Source organism: Chiloscyllium plagiosum, chromosome 2 (genome assembly GCF_004010195.1).
Source record: "Chiloscyllium plagiosum isolate BGI_BamShark_2017 chromosome 2, ASM401019v2, whole genome shotgun sequence".
NCBI lineage: Eukaryota > Metazoa > Chordata > Chondrichthyes > Orectolobiformes > Hemiscylliidae > Chiloscyllium > Chiloscyllium plagiosum.
Genome location: NC_057711.1, coordinates 143212072 through 143228993, shown reverse-complemented (window position 1 = coordinate 143228993; position 16922 = coordinate 143212072). Strand labels below are relative to the sequence as shown.

General features: G+C 43.0%; 1 protein-coding gene across 1 annotated transcript in view; it reads left to right on the top strand.

Moving 5' to 3' along the window:
* LOC122564891 (neuromedin-K receptor-like) overlaps window positions 1-16922 on the top strand; it is an 84207-nt gene that overhangs the window by 47436 nt on the left and 19849 nt on the right. Inside the window, exon 2 of the mRNA XM_043720307.1 lies at window positions 12517-12693. Within this exon, the coding sequence (XP_043576242.1) occupies window positions 12517-12693 (177 nt within the window). The remainder of the gene's footprint in view (window positions 1-12516; window positions 12694-16922) is intronic.

The following is a 16922-nucleotide window of genomic DNA, read 5'->3' as shown; positions in this document are numbered from 1 at the left end:
TGTGTGTGTGTGAGAGAGAGAGAGAGAGACAGAGCGTGTGTATGGGAAAGAGTCTGTGTGAGAGTGTGTGTTTATGTATGAGTGTATATGTGTGTGTGTGAGAGAGAGAGAGAGAGACAGAGCGTGTGTATGGGAAAGAGTCTGTGTGAGAGTGTGTGTTTATGTATGTATGTATATGTGTGTGTGTGTGTGAGAGAGAGAGAGAGAGAGAGACAGAGACAGAGCGTGTGTGTGAGAAAGGGTTTATGTGAGAGTGTGTGTGAGATAGTTTATAGCGTAGTGGGGTCATCTGTACTGTGACATGAACCCAAAATCCCAGTCAAGGTTGTCCTCATGGGTATCCAACTTGACTATCAGCCTCAGCTCGCTTATAAACAAAAAGTCTGCAGATGCTGGAATCTAAAGTAAATCAGCAGAAAGTTGGAAGATCACAGCAAGCCAGGCAGCATCAGGAGGTGGAGAAGTCGACGTTTTGGGTATAACCCTTCTTCAGGACTTGGAGGGGGGAGGGGTGGAGTGGGTATAGGGGGAGCTACAGGTAAAGGGCTTTCCTTGATGAGTCTGTCTCTCAATAACAGAGAGGGATGGAGATCCAATCTTTCACTGTGGCTTTTGGACTTTCAGAAATAAAGAGAAAGGGAGTGTAAATAAGCACTGCACATCTGGGTTTTCACTCAGGCAATGTTTATCATCATACAAAGTTAAACCTTTCAAGTGCAGTCTTGTCAGTATTCCTTAAGGTGAAAGCCAAGTTTAGCTCCCGTGTTCCAGAGTTTCCAACCATTAGACTTAACTGGAAGAAAGGAAGTATTGCAGTGCATTGCGAATTATCACAGAGAAATATTACGACAAAGTGTTTACTTTGGATGATGGACTTGCAGACCCATTAGAAGCTGTTTGTGAATTATCATTTATCAAGCACAAGGAGAATTTTAAACTTCCCTAGTAGCTTTGCATAAGAGTTGTAACCCCAACTCAATCTGGATATATTCCTGGAGGTTTCATCCTTTGCCTGTGATCTTCCCACTCTGAGAAACAGCCCTTTGTTTCAAAATAAAATACTTTTGTAACTAAAAAGAGAAATGTTTGAAGAAAACAATTTAAAGAACAAATATTTAACACCCTTTCCTTCACCAAAGCTGTGTCCACAAATTTAATATTTAATTTCTGGAGACAATATGAGATTCCCGAAGGATTGATAGTGCAACACAATGGCATTTGTCGATCATTTGGAGTCCTGAGGTCAAATGTAAAGAGATTTCTGCTTGGTGTCCATATCGGGAAGTTTTGTAGCATCTGGTGACCTTATTTTCTTTGATGGTGAATATGTAAGAAGTTGTCCAAAGTGCGATGAAGTTGGCTCTAAGACCTGAGTCAGATTTTCAACTGGCCAAGGAGTGGGGGCTCAGAATATGTAGGAATTAAAACTTGAGATCCCAATGCCTCTGGGATGAGTTGTCACTGAGTCCCATCTGGAGAAACATGTCCGGCACCAGAGATAAGGGTGGAATCTTTCAGGCCTGCCCAAAGCTTTTTGAAGGGCATGCAGAGGGAGCTTAATTGAGCAAGAGGCAAAAATACAGTTTCCTGATACTGGGTTATAGTTTTGCTATTAAGTTCTCAAAACTGTTCAGGAGCCTTTCTTGCAGTCAGTAGTATGTCTCAGTAGTACGTCATAAATACCCATAAAACACCCAGCAAGCTGGAATAATGTTCATGGAGACAATTTTGGATTGGTCCAACACCATAAACACTTGTTCAAAACGCTGATCGTAAATATGAGGTATATGTTCAGTGGGGTAGACTTCTTTCTAGGTGCTCTAGTAAGTATGCACCCTTCCATAGTTCCCACTGAGGCTTCAGAATAAATCTTGCAAGGCCTTTCTGTGGTCTTAATGGTATCATTGAAGGAAATTAGAGTTTAGATCAGAGTGGTGCTGGAAAAGCACAGCAGGTCAGGCAGCATCCAAGGAGCAGGAGAATCGACGTTTCAGGCAAAAGCCCTTCATCAGGAATAGGGAAGTCAGCCTATCTGGCAAGAAAGAGTGGGGCATCTGAACCATTAAAGTTTCTCAATGAATTTTGTTTTTGCCTCATTAAAGACTTAGAATAGTTGTAAACAAAGCTCAAGCAGTACAAGATGCATCTCTCAGGTACCTGTGAGCTGAGAAGAGAAGAAACCATATCTTTGAGGATCTATCCTTGTTCCATCCCTTTGCTGAAACCCTTTGCTAGATATTTACATTTTTCTATTAAGATAGAAGGTCAGAGTTCTTGCAATTCCTGGCTTGCTCTTCGGAGGGTTGGTGTGGACTTGTTGGGCCGAAGGCCCTGTTTGCACACTGTAAGTAATCTAATTCACCTGACCTGCACGTCTTTGGACTGTGGGAAGAAACCAAAGCAACCGGAGGAAACCCACACAGACACGGGGAGAATGTGCAAACTCCACACAGACAGTCACCACAGGCTAGAATCGAACCTGGGTCCCTGGTGCTGTGAGGTAGCAATGCTAACCACTGAGCCACCGCATCACCCCAGGTTACTTAAAAAGTAGACTGAATCTGAGATGTAGTGTGGTTATGAGGAATGGTAGGAGCAGTTTGAAATTGAACTCTGTTCTTTCCTTCAGCAATGGTTTAACATGTGAAAGAGAGGACTGAAAGGTTTTCAGACATTGCATTGCAATGGAGATCTTGGTAAAAGAGGTGGAAAAGAGGAGAGATGTCCTCTTAAAATGAGAGGGGCTGGAGGTTCACTGGACGGAAAGGGCAGATTGAGAGAAGCTATTTTCTACTGTTTGGCAAGTATAGGGCTAGATGGCTAAGTCAAACATTTAAAGGCAGATCATTCAGGAGTGAAATTTGGAAATATTTCTTCAAGCACAGGATTCTAGAAGTTTGAAATTCTATTGCACGAATTTGATCAGCCCAGATCTTTTAAAAATTTTAAAACTGATTGTTAACAGCTTGCTCGCCACTAACAGTCACCATTAACAGCTATACACCTGAGCAGTCAGATCATTATCCACTCACTTGTCTGTCCAACTGTTCTCCTCTGTCTTTGGGATCTATCCCCACCTATCGTTTACTCCTTACCTGCTCCTCAACCCATCTTCTGCATAAAAACCAACATTTTCCTGGCTACCATCAATTCTGAGGAAGGGTCACCAGACCTGCTGAGCTTTTCCAGCAATTTCTGTTTTTGAACCAGTGTTAATGTTTTGAATTCCTACTGTATCAGTTAGATCTCTTACAGCAACAATGCCAGGGGTTCACAAACCTTTTCTTACAGGGGACTGTTTTAAGGCTGGTAAAGTATTACTACTCTCCTCACTGTGAACTGTAAGGGCGACGGGGAGGGCCAATCCGTAAGGGGAAGTTGGATGGAAAACCGAGAGTTGAAGAAATTTCATTAATTATTATATGCAGATCCAGGCTTCAAGATTAAGTCATCAGACCACACCCACAGAGTTTGTAAAAACACGAGGAGTGAAAGCTGTACACAGCTGTTCACTCTGTCAGAGCTCCATGGCACCATTAATGCCTCTGATCTCACAACCGCCAGTTTGGGAAGCCCTGAATTATGCTGTGATGTTTCTAAGATCACAACTGTAACTTTTTTTGGGCTCTGTTGCAGCCTGACCTGTAGGTCTATAATTTCAACTTTTGCATATCTATTTATCCTGCTTGAAATTCCCGGTGTTCTGCATGCACTGTGGCATTATTCTTTGTGCTATTTCTAGCTGGAGCATTATATCCAAGAACAAGAAAATTAAGATCAAAAGTTCAGAAAGTTGACAGACAAAAGACTTACCAGATTACTCACTTGTTCTTGGATGAAAGTTGGCATTTCATATCATCCTGCCCAATCTGGGTTCCACTCCACACTTTGTTGGTTGATGCAAGAAAGCAAGCTAGACTCTACCTTCCCATACCATTGGAAGTTTTAGCTTTATGTGTTTAGATGGTTCCTAGTTGCACCTTTATAAAATGCCCTTATGTATTCTTTTCATTGTTCGGTTACTCAGTCTGTATCATTCTTTACTTTTTCTCAGGAAGTTGGAAACACATGGTGGCATGATTGCTCAGTGGTCGGCAGTGCTGCCTCACAGCACCAGAGACCTGGGTTCGATTCCACCCTCAGATGACTGTCTGTGTGGAGTTTGCACATTCTCCCCGTGTCTATGTGGGTTTCCTCCGGGTGATCTGGCTTCCTCCCACAAACCAAAGATGTACAGTTTAGGTGGATTGGCCATGCTAAATGACCCATAGTGTTCAGGGATGTGTAGGTTAGGTGTTTTAGCCATGAGAGATGTGAGGATGGGTCTAAGTAGAATGTTCATTGAAGGGCTAATGTGGACTCATTGGGCGAAATGGCCTGTTTCCACAATATATGGATTCTATGCATATAAATTGTTCTTTGAATTAATGCTCACACATTACTTCAGATCCTAAAGATAGCAGCTAAGACATCATTTACTTAATTGTTAAGCAAATCTCTATGAGGTAATCTGCCTGACGTAGGATGCATTTTGATGTTTAATCCTTTAAGCTTTTGCATAACATGGCTTAGTTTGTAACATTTCTGGGATTTAGTCTACTTTGTGGGAAAAATCCATTTAAACATCTTGCTAGCCAGCTGTGCTGATTCTGTTGTATTGTTCAATAGACTTTCTGAGCTTTGACTATTCTACTATTTATTTAGCTGAATCAATGATTTACTAGAATGTGTTTTTGTCTATCTGTCTCCTTTCTTGCCTAAAGATTATGTTTTATAACCTTTGCTTTGTCCAAATACCAACTTTTCTTACTGCTTAGCGGAAATTCCCTTGTGTAAGGCTTCCAAATAATGTTGGACAGAGGGTAAATGCCACAATACTAAGCAATGTTCCTGTCAAATGGATTCCTATATGATGACTTATTGAACTTGCTTTTTTGTGTATTTAGATTCTAGACTAATTCTGATCGTTCCTCTGGTTGTTTCGAAACAATGTATCTGGCCACATTGCAATACCAAACTAATGGGAATCTGTGCTGAAAACAAAAAATCCTGGAGGTCACAGCGGGTCAGACAGCATCCACGGAGAGAGAACAAGCTAACATTTCGAATCCAGATGACTCTTCATCAGAGCTGACGTGAAGTGTGGAGGGGACAACATTTATGCCATAGTTTGAGGTGGGGGGATGGGGGTGGGAGGTAGTGGGTGTAGGGTGCTGGTGGAGAAAAGATGCTGATAGTTCAGGTTAAGTGATTAGAATGTGAGAATGGTAGAACAATGGCATGTCATCTGCCAGACTTGAAGGACAGTAACTGGGATGAGGGGAGGGGAGAAAGGACATGATAATAAGCTAATGGGCAGCACGGTGGCACAGTGGTTAGCACTGCTGCCTCACAGCGCCAGAGACCCGGGTTCAGTTCCTGCCTCGGGACACTGTCTGTGTGGAGTTTGCACATTCTCCCTGTGTCTGCGTGGGTTTCCTCCGGGTGCTCCGGTTTCCTCCCATAGTCCGAAGATGTGCAAGTCAGGTGAATTGGTCATGCTAAATTGCCTGTAGTGTTAGGTGAATGGAGTAACTGTAAGGGAATGGGTCTGGGTGGGTTGCTGTTCGGAGGGTCGGTGTGGATTTGTTGGGCCGAAGGGCCTGTTTCCACACTGTAAGTAATGTCCCTGGTGCAGTGGTTAGCACTGCTGCCTCACAGCACCAGGGTCCCAAGTTCGATTCCAGCCCCAGCCAACTGTCTGTGTGGAGTTTGCACATTCTCCCCGTGTCTGCGTGGGTTTCCTCCGGGTGCTCCGGTTTCCTCCCACAGTCCAAAGGTGTGCAGGTCAGGTGAATTGGTCATGCTAAATTGCCCATAGTGTTAGGTGCATTAGTCAGAGGGAAATGGGTCTGGGTGAGTTACTCTTCGGAGGGAATCTAATCTAATCTAATCTAAAAGAATGGGAAGAAATGGTTCACAGTTTGAAGGTGTTGAACTCAATATGAAATCCAGAAGGCTGTAAAGTGCCTAGTCTGAAGATGTGATGTTGTACCTCCAGTTTACGCTGTGATTCACTGGTACACTGCAGCATGCTGAGGACAGGCAAATGGGCATGCGAGCAGGATGCTGTGTTAAAATGACTAGGAATGGGAAGGTCAGGGTCCTTCTTACGCACAGACCAAAGGTGCTCCGCAAAGCAGTCACCAAGTCTGCGTTTGATTTCTCCAATGTAGAGTAGGAGTACTCATTTTGTATGTTCAGGACTTATCCTCTTTCCAGTATAGTTTCCTGCTTGAATTAAGTTATTGCTATGCCTTCATGCAATATTGAACCTAAATGCACAGAACTCACTGGGATCCTGGCACCCACACAACCTGCAAGCTCCTAGCCAGTTCAAGTCCAAAGCTAAATGTTAATTCTACTGGTTGGGCTAATAGATTAAGTAATCGACTTAAAGAATACTTGGCTATTTTTAATCTCAATAATTGTCTGCCTAACTGGTCTAGATGAATTATTATGGGCAGTGAGGAAATGTCAGAGACATTGAGCAAGTATTTTGGCCTGAATTAGCATCAAGCTGGAGAACTTCTCTATTGTTATGAAAATGGCTGGGGGACGAACACATCCAGAAGTCTAGCCCTCAAATCTGACATCTATTACTTCCTAAATGACACATCGGCAGTTCACAGATGCTACACATGTTAAAGTGCAGTTGTCCCAGGCTGATCTGATTTTCGCTGACTGGACGAATTTATGCACTTTTGACCTGGTAGGAGAAGATCTAAAGCAAATGAAAGCCTTTGGCGAGGCAAAGTATCCTTTCGGATATGATTCCAGGCACCTTTGGGGGTGGTCCGGTGCCTTTGGGAAAGATAAGGAGTCCTTTGGAATAGAAAGATATCCTTTCAGACTGTTAAATGTAGATATGAACACTCAGAAAGTGTGCATAAACTCACTGGAGCTGAAGAAGTGAGCCTTGAAGGATAAGTCAAAGGGAGCTGTCAAGTAGTCAAAGTATTTAAAACATTTGCTCTTTAAATACTTCATAAAAACTGTCAGAAGTGTTTAAAAATACCGTACTTGTTGTTTCATTCCACCTTTATAATTCTGAGGCTTATCATTTCAGGACTAATGCTGCATGGCTGATGCACAGACTCATCACAGTGGAGTATTTATCACTTCACAGATTAATTAACAGTTGTAAATGGCTAATAGATTTTTGAACTGAGTCTGGTAATGCACTTTTTTAAGGGATTGAAGAAAGCTAAATCAAATGAATAGATTTCATCAATTCTTTTTTTTAGAAAATAGTCATTTTATCGATAAATACTGAAGAGAATATGAACCAAAAGGGTACGTTAGCTAGTAATATAAAAGAAGATTGAAGTACTTTGTTTAGGTATCTAGAAGTTAAGAGAGAGAGGCAAAGAGTGGATATTAGAAAACGAGGCTGGGAAACAAAGAAACTGCAGATGAACTGAATCGATATTTTGCATCAGTTCTCACAGTGAAAGACAGCAGCAGCATATCAGAACTTCAAGAGTGGCAGGAAGTAGAGGTGAGGGTAGTGGCCATCACTAAGGAAAAGATGCTTGGAAAGGTGGAAGGTCTGGAGGCGGACATATCAGCCAGATCAGATGAATTACACCCCAGAGTTCTGAAGGAGATAGCTGAGGAGATTGTAGAGGTAGTGATGGTGCTCTTTCAGGAATCGCTGGAGTCAGGGATGGTCCCAGAGGACTCGAAAATAGCTAATGTAACATCCCTGTTTAAGAAGAAAAGGGGCAGAAGACAGGAAACTGTAGGCCGATTAGTTTGACCATAGTCATTGGTAGGATTTTAGAGTCTAGTATTAAGGATGAGATTGTGGAGTATTTGGAAATGCATTGTAAAATGGGGCAGAGTCAGCATGTCTTTGTCAAGGGGAGGTTATGCCTGACAAATCAATTAGAATTCTTTGAAGAGGTAACAAGCACGTTCGACAAAGGAGAACCAGATGACATGATCGATTTGGATTCCAGAAGATCTTTGACAAGGTGCTGTACAGGAGGCTGCTAAATAATGCTAAATAAATTAGGGTGGCACAGTGGCTCAGTGGTTAGCACTGCTGCCTCACAACGCTGGGGACCTGGGTTCGATTCCTGCCTCAGGCGACTGTCTGTGTGGAGTTTGCACATTCTCCCCATGTCTGTGGGGGTTCCCTCCAGTTGCTCCAGTTTCCTCCCACAATCCAAAGATGTGCAGGTTAGGTGAATTGGCTGTGCTAAATTGCTCATAATGTTAGGTACATTAGTCAGGGGTAAATATCGGGGAATAGGTCTGGGTGGGTTACTCTTCGGAGGGTCGGTGTGGACATGTTGGGCCAAAGGGCCTGTTTCCACACTGTAGGGAATGGAATTGACTCAAATCATAAGTTAAGAGCCCATGGTGTTAGGGGCAAAGTACTGGCTTGGATATAGGAATGGCAGGACGCACAGAGTAAAGATAAACAGGTCTTTATCAGGAATGGCAACCAGTAACATGTGGAGTTCCGCAGGGATCTGTGTTGGGACCACAGCAAATCAGGTTATACATTAAAGATTTGGACGAAGGAACTAAGGCATTGTTGCTGAGTTTGCAGATGACACAAAGATAGGTAGAAGGACAGGTAGTGTTGAGGAAGCAGGGGGGCTGCAGAAGGACTTGGACAGGCTGGGAGAGTGGGCAAAAAAGTGGCAGATGGAGTACAATGTGGGAAAATGTGCGGTCGGAAGAATAGAGGCATAGACTATTTTCTAAATTGGAAAGCAGTCGGAAATCTGAAGTACAAGGGGATGTGAGAATTTTAATTCAGGATTCTCTTAATGTCAACCTGCAGTTTCAATTGGCAATTAGGAAGGCAAATGCAATTTTAGCATACTTTTCAAGAGAGCTAGAATACAAGAGCAGAGATGTACTGCTGAGGCTGTATAAGGCTCTGGTCAGACCACATTCAAAATATTGTGAGCAGTGTTTGGCCACACATCGAAAGAAAGATGTGGTAACATTGCAGGGACGCCAGAGAAGGTTCACAAGAATGCTCCCAGGAATGAAGGGCTTGTCGTATAAGAAGCAGTTGAGTACTCTGAGTCGATACTCAATGGAGTTTCGAAGGATAAGGGAGCTTCTGACTGAAACTTACAGAATACTGAGAGGCCTGGATAGATTGGACATGGCAAAGATGTTCCACTCGTCAGAGACTAGGACTGAATGGCACAGCCTCAGTGTGAAGTGATGACCCTTTAGAACTGAGATAAGGAGGAATTTCTTCAGCCAGAGGGTGGTGAATCTATGGAACTCATTGCCTCAGAGGACGACAGTGGCCAACTCGTTGTGTGTATTTAGATAGGTTTTTGATTGGTAAGGGGATCAAGGATTATGGGGAGAAGGGAGGAGAATGGGGTTGAGAAATATATCAACCATGATTGAATGATAGAGAAGACTCAATGGTCTGAATGGCCTAATTCTGCTCCTATATCTTATGGTAATTGTCTTGGCCCATAGCCTTGTATACCTTGGCATTACAGATGCACGCCTGTATTTCAAATTCCCATCTCCTGGATGAAAGAAATGTCCCCACATCCCCTCTAAACATCCTGCCCCTGACCTTAAATCAATGTCCCTTGGTCATTGATGCCTTCACCAAGGGGAGAAGTTCACTCCTGCCTACCCTACCTATGCCCCTCAATTTTATCCATCTTAATCAAGCCTCCTCTCAATCTCCTCTGCTCCAAGGAAAACAATCTCAGTCTATCCAATCTCCTTTTATCTGAAACTCTTCAGTCCAGGGAATATCCTGGTGAATCTCACCAGGACTCTCTCTATTGCTATCACGTGTTTCCTATAATGTGGATTCCAGAACCTCACACAATTCCCAAGCTGCGGCCTAATCACTGGTTTATACAGTTCGAGCATCACCTCCCCGCTCTAACACACTGTACCATGGCTAATAAAGGCAAATAATTCCATATAGGAGAAAGTGAAGAGTGCAGATGCCGGAGATCAGTTTCAAAAAGTGTGGTGCTGGAAAAGCACAGCCTCTTCCTTCATCAGGAAGAGCTCATGCTTAAAAGGTTGACTCTCCTGCTCCTTGGATGCTGGCTGTGCTTTTCTGGCACCACAAATATTCCATATGCCTTCTTAAGTAGTTTATCTAACTATCCCTCTATCTTAACATTAAAAAAAAATTGACTAATACACAAGAATGCTTCAAAACAAATATTCTTCGCTGCTGAATAGTGCTTCATTTAAACATAGAGATGGAAGTAAAAATACAACCTTTTTGTGTAAAAACTGAAATGACTGAGGATGCTGGAAACCTGAAACAAAAACAGACATTGTTGGAAAAGCTCAACAGGTCTGGCAGCATCCGTGGAGAGCAATCAGAGTTAACATTTTGGGTCCAGTGACCCTTCCTCAGAACTCTCACTTCAATCTATTTGTATCGTGTCCCACAAAACCACAGGATGTCACAGGGTACTTTTCAGCCAATTAAATGTCTTCTTTGAAAGTTTGGCTCATGTAATGTAGGGAGTCACTTCAAGAGGTCAGAGTTTATTGAGTGATTTATTCAAGGGTGAATAGCTCAACCAGACATGCAAGACCTTCTAGTCATTCTAGTCATTATATTTGCAAATTGAATGCAAATAAAAAATACATTTATGTTCATGTAGGAATAAGCATTAATTTAAATTCCTACTTGAGTTAACAATTTGTATCGGTTGGGTTTGACACTATAACCGCTGTTGCCTATTATTTACTTTCTATAACTTGCTGCTAGTTTAATTGACCAATATAATTCACAGAAGCCCAGCCTGACACTGAGGCACAGAAATGTTAGGACAAGTGATCAAAAACTTGGGCAAAGAGATAAAACAGTCTGACCATCCAATAATCTTGAGTAGGAGAATTTTAAAAAATCTTTACTGTAACTGACCCTGTAATCTTGCTGAATTAATTACTGGGAACTGATTATTATCATTTGTTCAAAACATTCTTCCACATCAACAGATATGGCCAGCTAAGTAATAGAACTGGGAAATCTGTTTGATCAGATTTGTAACAGATTTAAAAGAGGACCATGAGACTATGTTGCAGCAAGAATTGGGAATGATATGTTGTAGCAACAATAACTTCTTTTTATGTAACATCTTTAATGTTATAAAATGACTGGGGCATTTCATAGATATATTATAAACAAAATATGACAGTGAGCCACATGAGGAGATTTTGTGTCAAATGACAAAAGTTTAGTCAGAGTAGTAGGTTCCATGGTGTGGTTTAATGGAAGAAAGAAAGATGGAGAGGCAGACAGTAGGGAGGTTATTCCAGAGCTTGAGGGTGAGAGTAAAGTTGCTGTCACCAATGGTGAAGCAATTAAAATCTACACGCACAAGAGACCAGAATTAGTAGGGTTCAGTTGTCTTGGATAGTTGTGAGTCTGTAGGAGATTTGGAATGGGGGATTTGGAATGAAGGATGAGAATTAGAAAATCACAACATTGCTTGACTGGGAGCCTAATGTAGGTCAACCATCGCAGGGATGAATGGGGAACTTTATGTTTGTTAAAACATAAGCAGCAGAGGTTTGGATGACCTGAAGTGTATGGAAGTTAGAATGTGGAAGAATAGTCTCGCGTGCACGGCCCATAACCCTGCAATTTTATCTCTCTTAAGTGCCCACCTAATTTGTTGCTTCTCTAAACACTGCAATTATGCTCACTAAATCTCAATGTAGACATTTGTTACCTGTGGACTTTATTGCTGTTGTGCTGTCTTTGTTGGCTATCCATTCTTCAGCTTGTCAAAAACATAGTTGCTCATATCCAGATCTATTATGTCCAACTCATCCATCATCAAGCCCTCTGATCTATTCTCGCTCCTGTCTCCAACTGTACTAAATTCAAACACCACTTTTCATCCTCAAATCCTTATGCTACTAATCTCCTACAGCCTTTTTCACTTGAATTAATCCTTTGTATTTAGTTTGTTTTGCACCTCCCTTTGCTTTGCAATTGGTATCACATTCTCCAGATGCAATGGACACCCTCTTTTAAACTACCATTGCATCTATGCATCTTGATACTTATTTAGAAAAACCTATTCTTCAACAACAGTTTTGGCCTCAGGTCTTAACTCTGGATGAATTAACATCTGTTTGTTCCATTTTTCAATAATACAGGTGCTACATGATTGTGACTTCAGTAAGCTGGTTTCAAAGAACATTGGAGACCAGTCACTGATAAGATAGTTATAAATTTATTCATGAAGAATTCTTTTTTCAGAGAAGGTGTTACATTCATATAGCTTCTTGTCATCAATTGCTGAAGTACTTTCATATCTAACACTATCTACTCTTTAAAAGACTGAATCTCTGGAGCATGGAGTGATTGTTGCACTGTTGGAGGTGTTGTCTTTCAATGAAAGATGTATCAAAAGACTATGTAGCATACATATAATATGTCTAAATTAACTATAGAAAGGAGTGATTGATTAATTCCCTTTTCTGTTTTTGCAGGTACATGGTAATTATACATCCTTTACAGCCAAGACTGTCAGCAACCACAACAAAAGTCATTATTATGAGCATCTGGGGTCTGGCTGTCACTCTTGCATTTCCTCAGTGCTACTATTCAGAAATCAAGTATTACCCAGAACGGGTCCTCTGCCTTTTAAACTGGCCAGGAGATTTCATGTAAGTGTGAGCTGACCTTATACATGAGAGAAGATTCACGGGAAAAATACTTCACCTATGCATAGTACTAATTGGGATAAGCAAACAGCACTGAAAGAGTTGGAGATGCATGTATTAAGGTTTCATGAGACTCCCATTGTATGAACATAGAAAAATAGCCACTGGCACACTTGGATTCCAGATGCAGGCTGTTACTTGTGGCAAATTGGGTGTGGAGTGGAGTGGGGTGGGGGGGAGGGGGGGGCGGTGAATGAAATGTTGAGTCAAGATTAGAATAGTGATGGAAAAGCACAGCAGGTCAAGTAGCATCCGAGGAGCAGGAAAATCAACGTTTCAGGCAAAAGGTTGACGCACTGTCCTACAACAGTATCACTGTCAACCTCACTGAGACTTCACCTGACAAAGAAGCAGCATCCCAAAAGCTTGTGATTCCTGATGAAGGACTTTTGCTCCAAACGTCGATTTTCCTGCTCCTCGGATGCTGCCTGACCTGCTGTGCTTTTCCAGCACTAATCTAATCTTGATTCAAATCTCCAGCATCTGCAGTACCCACTTTCGCCCACATGAATGAAATGTTATCCCATTTCAGGTAACCAGTTTCAACATCAAAGATATGGGCATATCATCCAGTGACCCTCAGCAATACTCCCTTTACTGCAGGTCAATCCACAAACTCAATAATGCATCAACCTGACTTAGATATTTATTGTTGTACCTTCTTTATTGCTGGGTCAGATTCCTGAAGCTCCATAGCTAACAGTGCTGTGGTTGTATCTCCACCATGTAGACAGCTGTTGTTCAAGAAGAGGGTCACCATTACTCATCAAAAATGGGTGATCAATAAAGGCTAGTGTAAAGAGCAATAATGGACCTTTCCTCATATCTCATTAAATATACTGACACATCTGAGTGAGATGATCATGTTATCGTTTCGCTTCCTTTGTCTATCCACAAACATTTTTCCTCATTCTAAGCTAGTCCTCAGAGCTCCAAATTGTTGATTCAACAGGGTTAGTCAAAGCCGTGCACAGTTTGACCACCACAGAAAATGCAATTATTGCCCTATATTGAGGGTCAAATTGTGATTGTAGCCAATTAGCAGACTTCACTGCAGGCTTGGACTCAACATGATTAAATAGTTAATTGGCAGTTCCAGTAAACTCAACTGCACCTCCCTATTCACCAACAGTCCCACAATCCTTAGCTTCCCTTTATCACTGACAATCATTTTCCACTCTTCCAGACCATGCAAAAATGGAAGTCTCTGGAAGATGATCAATGATCCTCTCCACTCCACCGAAGGATCACCACCTTCTCTCTGCTCCTCACGCTCACCCTCTTACTGTACCCACCTCCTACCAGGGCTCAGGCTCTACCATTCTCACTATTGCCTGCAACATCTTCTTTCACTTGCTCCATTCACTTTCTCCTGACCCTGCATAGACTCTGCACTGCCTAGTCACTCACTCAAGTAAACCTTTCTGCCACCACCGCATCAGCGCCAACTGCTGAATCAGCCACTTCCACCTCTCTCAAGCCCTCTCTTTCTGTCATTCCAGGAGAAAACTCCCGCAAGAGGGGGGAAAGAGATGGGATGGGTGGTGGGGCGGCTTGACATTTGGCTTCCACCTCCTATGAGAAGTGAACCTTGACCCTGACCATCCTGAGTGTCTGACTGACTTTGCCCAAGACTGACAATGGAGGCTGCCCTTGACGCACTGTACTAGGACAATATCACTGTCAACCTCACTGAGACTTCACCTGACAAAGGAGCAGCGTCCCGAAAGCTTGTGATTTCAACTAAACCTGGTCAACTATAACCTGGTGTCATGTGACTTCTAACTTCACTGAGGAGTCTGGCAGCCATGACAAACATTATGCGCTAACTGGCACACAAGAGAGAAATAATGTCAGCCTGGTAGCACTGTCTGGGGTGGGGTAGGGAGAAGGTTGGAGCTGGGGGAAGGAGTACTCCCGAAAGGTAAGGCAGGGATACCGTGAGCACCAGGATAGCCTCAAGGTGAGTAAACACTAAGAGAGTATGTGAACAGTTTCCTATGGACGGCACAGTGGCTCAGTGGTTAGCACCGCTGCCTCACAGCGGCGGGGATCTGGGTTCAATTCCAGCCTCGGGCGACTGTGTGGAGTTTGCACGTTCTCCCCATGTCTGCGTGGGTTTCCTCTGGGTGCTCCAGTTTCCTCCCACAGTCCAAAGATGTGCAAGTTAGGTGAATTGGCCTTGCTACATTGTCCGTAATGTTCAGGGATGTGTAAGTTAGGTGCATCTGAGTAGGTTACTCTTCAGAGGGTCGGTGCGGACTTGTTGTGCCGAAGGGCCTGTTTCCACACTTAGGTCTTAAGACAATAAGACTTAGGAGTGGAAGTAAGGCCATTCAGCCCATCAAGTCCACTCCGCCATTCAATCATGACTGATGGGTATTTCAACTCCACTTACCCGCACTCTCTTTGTAGCCCTTAATCCCTTGCGAGATCAAGAATTTATCAATCTCTGCCTTGAAGACATTTAACGTCCCGGTCTCCTCTGCACTCCGTGACAATGAATTCCACAGGCCCACCACTCTCTGGCTGAAGAAATGTCTCCTCATTTCCACTCAAAATTGACCCCCTCTAATTCTGAGGCTGTGCCCACAGATCCTAGTCTCCCCCATAACAGAAACAACTTCCTGGCATCTACTCTTTCTAAGCCATGCATTATCTTGTAAGTTTCTATTTGATCTCCCCTCAACCTTCTAATCTCTAATGAATACGATCCCAGGATCCTCAGCCGTTCATCGTATGTTAGGCCTACCATTCCAGGGATCATCCGTGTGAATCTCCGCTGGATACGCTCCAGTGCCAGTATGTCCTTCCTGAGGTGTGGGGACCAAAACTGGACACAGTACTCCAATTGGGGCCTAACCAGAGCTTTATAAAGTCTCAGTAGCACATCACTGCATTTATATTCCAACCCTCTTGAGATAAATGACATTAGATTTGCTTTTTTAACAGACTTGCAGGTTGAGTAGTTAGTTAAGGGGATTCTATGGTTAACAGTGAAACACTGCCTGTTCCAAGCTGTGACCTAGGTTGCTGTTCCTGCTTGCAAGCTGTACTTGCTGGCACATCTCAAAGTGTGGCTTTAAAGTGCTGAAAATCCTGTAAATAGATTGGAAAGGTGCCATGGGATTCCTGAGAGATGGCGAGGTGACAGATCCTGGCAGCTGTGTCCACGGGGTTCATGCTGCTGGTGCCATGGACTCTTCCCTGAGACATTGTTGATGGGTGTCCCAGAGGAGCAAGCAGCCAGCTGGCATCATATTGACTGAACTTGCTGCCATGAACTGCCAGTATCTGGTCTTCTCGCAGTGAGTCGTACAAGAGGAAGCTACTTGTTAATAAAGGTGGGATTTTCAGTGAATGAAGCCAATAGGACACAATAAGCTCCATTGCTTGATGAGTGTCGCATCTCGAGACCCAGAACTTGGTTTTGAAAATGCAAGGGTTTGCTCATGATTTTGAGAAAGGTCTTGTTGAAACTTTGCATGATTCTCCCAGATTTCTCATCACACCCTAGTGTCATTCAGGCACCTGTAAGATTTCACCCAATGAGCTAGATTGACCTAAAACCTAAATCTTGGAGTAGGGGAAATGGGCAAATCTATTTTCTACAGGATAAGCAAGTTAACCTATAGACCAGTGAGCCTGACCTCGGTGGTGGGCAAGCTGTTGGAGGGAATCCTGAGGGACAGGATGTATATGTATTTGGAAAGGCAAGGACTAATTTTGGGACAGTCAACATGGCTTTGTGCATGGGAAATCATGTCTGACAAACTTGATTCAGTTTTTGGAGGAAGTAACAAAGTAGATTGATGAGGTCAGAGCGGTAGATGTGATCTATATGGACTTCAGTAAGGCATTCGAAAAGGTTCCCCATGGGAGACTGATTAGCAAGGTTGGATCTCATGGAATACAGGGAGAACTAGCCATTTGGATACAGAACTGGTTCAAAGGTAGAAGACAGAGGGTGGTGGTGGAGGTTTGTTTTTCAGACTGGAGGCCTGTGACCAGTGGAGTGCCACAAGGATCGGTGCTGGGCCGCCTACTTTTTGTCATTTACATAAATGATTTGAATGTGAGCATAAGAGGTACAGTTAGTAAGTTTGCAGATGACACCAAAATTGGAGGTGTAGTGGACAGCGAAGAGGGTTACCTCAGATTACAACAGGATC